Raw genomic sequence first — 4,745 nt, 5'->3', positions numbered from 1 at the left:
GCATTCGAATTTTAGGTGTGCGTTAAGGAGGCAGCCTTATCAGTGGCACACGAGATGCGATGATGTAAGTGTCATTGCATTTTAATGTTTTTGTTAGCCTATCCAGTTGAACCCACTAGATGCGGCGCTGCTGCGTTAATGACAAATATTGCGGGAAAAGAGAACATCAATGCAGAGAAGAAGATCTTGTTTACATCAAAACTGAAACCAAGCCGTTCACACAGGACACGTATTTCGGTCATTTTCTAGAGGGACATCTATTACTGTTGCACTCTCGTCTCGCACAAAAGAGCCGTATGTTTAGAAAGAAATTAAAATTTAAATTAATGCAAGTTCAACTTTGAAAAAACATATCTCGAGCCTTTATGGCGGGGTTTTTTCCCCATCCCACTGCAACTCCATTATTTTAAACATTATGCACTTTTTTCACAGACAGTCATGTTATATCTTATGCTTTGAGTACGTGCATTAGTAATATTTTGCTCGATGCGCCCTCTTGTGGCCTCAGGAGAGAATTCAAAAGCTTTTCTTCACCCTAACTGAAATTATGCGTTTTAAATTCGAATATAATTCGAATTTTGATAATATTTAAGTACAAAATTCGAATTTCATTTTTCAGCCATTTTGACAGGCCTAGTGCCCGGTGAAAACTTGTCAGAGAGTGATTTTTAAAACTTCACTTTATTGTTACTAAAAAAGATTCTCTCAAATTGTGCAGGCCTAAAGGGAAAAATATATATATTATTACTATTTATATTTTGCACTATAGAACAAAATCACCCAACTCATTCTAGAATGGTTCATTCTAAAAATACATTCCTGTATTTTTCATATCACAATATATATATATATATATATATATATCACAGAAAAACTAAATATCGAGGTGTCAGTTTTTTTTTTCAAAATATCATACAGCCTTACAAGAAAATCTGTTTCTTAAAAAACATTTTATTGTAATGTTCAAAACATTACAGAATATGAACAGACCATCCTGACTGTTGAGCCCTGATCTTAGTAATGATGGTGATGGTAAATGAAGAGATTGTGTTTGACTTTTATCTGTACTCTCTGCAGACTTGTATTATGGGGGGGAGGCATTCTCAGTAGAGCAACCTCAGTCATTTACTTGTCCTTACTGTGGTAAAATGGGCTACACGGAAACATCTCTACAGGAGCACGTGACCTCAGAGCATGCAGAGACCTCTACAGAGGTGGTGAGTACACATGCTGTCTTTGCTAAAATCATGTGTCAAAATAATGTTATTTTTAGCAACATCATATGACCCCTTTAATCAGTCTCCTAACTAAACGGGATATGATAAGATTCCAGTGACAAGCAAAAAGCCTGTCCACACTAGATGCAACAAAATCAACCAAAAGAAGCATGTTTGCTGTTTTGCACTAGAATACATAAATCAATAAAAACTAAACCATTTAAAAATTAAAACTATATACATATTTACTGATACAATCTTTGTATAGAGTTCACAGCTTTGACTTGTAAAGTTTTATTTACTTTCAATATCTGAGATAAATAATCCATTGTCACTTTAATTGACTGTTAAAGTCATGCTCAACGATATTAAAATAAAAAAATAAAATAAAATAAAATTAAATCATTTTAAGATTATACAAATCACATATTTGAATGAGCACATCAACTGAAAACAGCATAAATCGATTCTTGGGATTTACAAATCAATGTCGGTTCATTAAAATAAGAATAGATTAAAATCATTATTTTCAACCCAGCCCTATTGTAGAACATTGTCAGGTTTTCTTAAGACCTTTATCATCAAAGTTTGATGTAGTATTTAAAATAATGCCTGTTCACAGCAAACACAGATCATCTGCAGGAATTTACACCAAAAATATTTACTAAGAAAGTGATGTGCATTTTCATCAACCACTGGGAGAAAAAGTCAAATTCCTGAACTAGTCATTATGTGCTTTTAATGCAAAATGCACTTGCTTTAAAATGTTAAACATGTTCTTGCTCTCCTGGAATGGAAGATGGATAATATAATAGAGAGAAATAGGGATATATTACCGCAAAATAATGATAATAGTGGTCTTCTGTTCTGGTAGTAGTAATAATAATCTGCAATTGCTTTTTATATCACATCTTTTGACTCTTCTTGCTGCTATGACTTTACACTCTTTGTCTTTCAATTATAAGAATATCAACAGCTCCTCATCTGTCTGGTGTGCTGGTTACAGACACATGACCACAAAGATTTGGTTTTCCAGTGTTATTACTATTATTTATTTTTTCAAAATGAAGCCCATGCTACGTAACAACAAACCTTTTGTGCCTATCCCACTTTTCTGAGGATTCCATAGCAATGCATTATGTTCAGTTTACACTGTGTGAATCCACCCTTTAGATTTGTTTCAGATTGAATTAGGTGTGGGATTTGGACTAGTAATATTAATGAGTGAATCCATGAAGTACCATTTATGCACTACAGCTCAACCATGTTCTGTTACTTTGTACCTTTAAATATTAGCTTTAATTGTAATGAAAATAATGCAACCATGAATAAGTATGTCCATCCAATGTGAGGTTACATTGATTAATTATTAATATGTATCTATTCTCTGTTTCAGATTTGCCCAATCTGTGCAGCTTTGCCTGGTGGCGACCCCAATCATGTGACAGATGACTTTGCTGCTCATCTCACACTTGAACACAGAGCACCTAGAGATTTAATATCCTTTTATCTTAACCTAATGTGTATATGTCCGAGTATACGTATAATGGACTTCTTTCATAAAACCCTTCCATTCAGTGTTCAATTTATTCATTATGTAAGAACGATTTTTCAGTTTACACACATTGGTTCTGCTCATGTATAATGACTGAGGCCTGTGTGTTCAAGTCACTTCAGAGATCACCTCACAAAGGTTTATTGAGGTTTTGTGTCCGTACATCTTTAAGAAATGTAAAGATTCTTCTCACAGAACTTAAAATTCTGCTATTTATTCATGTCACTCCAAACCTTTATGTTTTTACTTCTGTGTATTACAAAACATATTTCAAAAAGTAGTTATGGTTGCTCTTTTCAGTGCAATTACAATGAATAGGGGAATCTTCCAAAAGAATGTCAATGTCTGATTCATAAATGAAAATTATTTTGAATTGGATCTTTACAAATCCATTCTGAATGATTTGTTCACAAACTGGGCTGATTCGCACATCAAGCTTCAGTTCACTCAACTTAATCTGGTTGCAGAGTTTAAAAGCTCACTGGAACTGAAGATTTTCATTGAATTTAAATCTGAATTTTAAATCATTATTATATTACTTCAATGGTGTCTTTGTGTCATATTTGAATCTTGAGCAATTCAGTCACAGCTCATCATAAATCCATTAACAATTGTGGCCAGTATAGTCAAAGTCCCTTTAAGGCAAGTCATGTCACTCGGCGGCCATCTTTGAAACGCCTCTCGGGCATGCAAGTGCAGATCCTATCACTTTGAATGGGGAAACATCAAATTCTCCAAAACTGTTCACTATGCTTATGATTAAATTTTTTATTAGAAATCACCAATGAAATCTGACAAAAACTGTGTCATAAATGTTGTTTCTTTTGCTCAAATAGCGTTATAAAAAGCTTATTTTTCAGGCTAGATCAGCCAGTGCGCATGCGCAGTCCTGAGCGCACGTCTCAGAAGGCTGACTGTTTCTATAGCAACCGGAACTTCTAACGGCAGCTGCAGTGACGTGCTGACTGTACCGATTAGTGATTTGCTCTTTCATTCTGAAGGCGGGGCTTCCTGCGATTGAGCGGCCATATTAAGTGTTGCATTTTTCAGAGTGACACGTCTTGGGTATTCTATAGTCTTTGGTATAGTCTTCAGAATGTCTCCTTTTGTGTTCCATGAAAGGAAAGACACACAGCTTTGAATTGACATGAGTGTGAGTAAATGACTGAATGAAATTTAATTTATTATAAACTCTTCATTTCAAGGATAACTTTGCCATTTTCAACCTGCTTTGTATTGTTGCAATGTTGGTAGTACTTGTAAATGAACAATGTGTACTCCGTGTTACCTGCACTCAGATACCCATATTATTTGTCAGTAAAAGTTCACATGAGGACACAAAACACGTCACTTTGCATCATCTGGCTGATTTTTGACAGCTCCAGGGTTTTTATTAAAACTACAAATTAAACTTTGCATTTTTGCATTCCTGCACATGAATTGTTGTATCAACAGTTTAAAACGTTTTTTTGGCTTTTGCCTGTTTGCTTAAAGAGATAGTTCAACCAAAAATGAAAATTCTGTCATTAATTACTCACCCTCATGTCGTTCCAAACCTGTAAGACCTTCGTTTATCTTTGGAACACAGATTAAAGGGTTAGTTCACCCAAAAATGAAAATTAGCCCATAAATTACTCACCCCCCCGGGGAGTGAACAAAGGCATCTTGTAGCGAATCGATGCGTTTTTGTAAGAAAAATATCCATATTCAAAATGTAATAATCACTTTAATGTAGCTTGCGCCAACAGTTGTACACGGAAGCAGCTCCGGGCGGATGACGTATTAGTTCAGCGTTGCGCATGCGGCGCTCAGAAGTGACGAATACGGAAGCGCAGCGGAGAGATCAAAACAACGGTCACTTATTAGAAGTACAAAACGAGGATTTGTAAAGAAGAATTTCGGAGGATTTCGATATAAGCCAAGAGGAGACTGGTTTTCCTTTGCTAAAGTAAGGAAACTTTGCTTCCTTTGCT

At 35.2% G+C, this 4,745-nt stretch overlaps 1 protein-coding gene across 1 annotated transcript in view; it reads left to right on the top strand.

Moving 5' to 3' along the window:
* LOC107728200 (E3 ubiquitin-protein ligase KCMF1-like) overlaps nucleotides 1-4,745 on the top strand; it is a 27,135-nt gene that overhangs the window by 17,244 nt on the left and 5,146 nt on the right. The window contains exons 3-4 of the mRNA XM_016538298.1: nucleotides 1,078-1,217; nucleotides 2,614-2,715. Coding sequence (XP_016393784.1) covers nucleotides 1,078-1,217; nucleotides 2,614-2,715 — 242 coding nt within the window. The remainder of the gene's footprint in view (nucleotides 1-1,077; nucleotides 1,218-2,613; nucleotides 2,716-4,745) is intronic.

The sequence above is a fragment of the Sinocyclocheilus rhinocerous genome, unplaced genomic scaffold (genome assembly GCF_001515625.1).
Source record: "Sinocyclocheilus rhinocerous isolate Xijiao unplaced genomic scaffold, SAMN03320098_v1.1 scaffold847, whole genome shotgun sequence".
NCBI classification, from domain to species: Eukaryota; Metazoa; Chordata; class Actinopteri; order Cypriniformes; family Cyprinidae; genus Sinocyclocheilus; species Sinocyclocheilus rhinocerous.
This window is presented reverse-complemented; position numbering and strand designations above follow the sequence as displayed.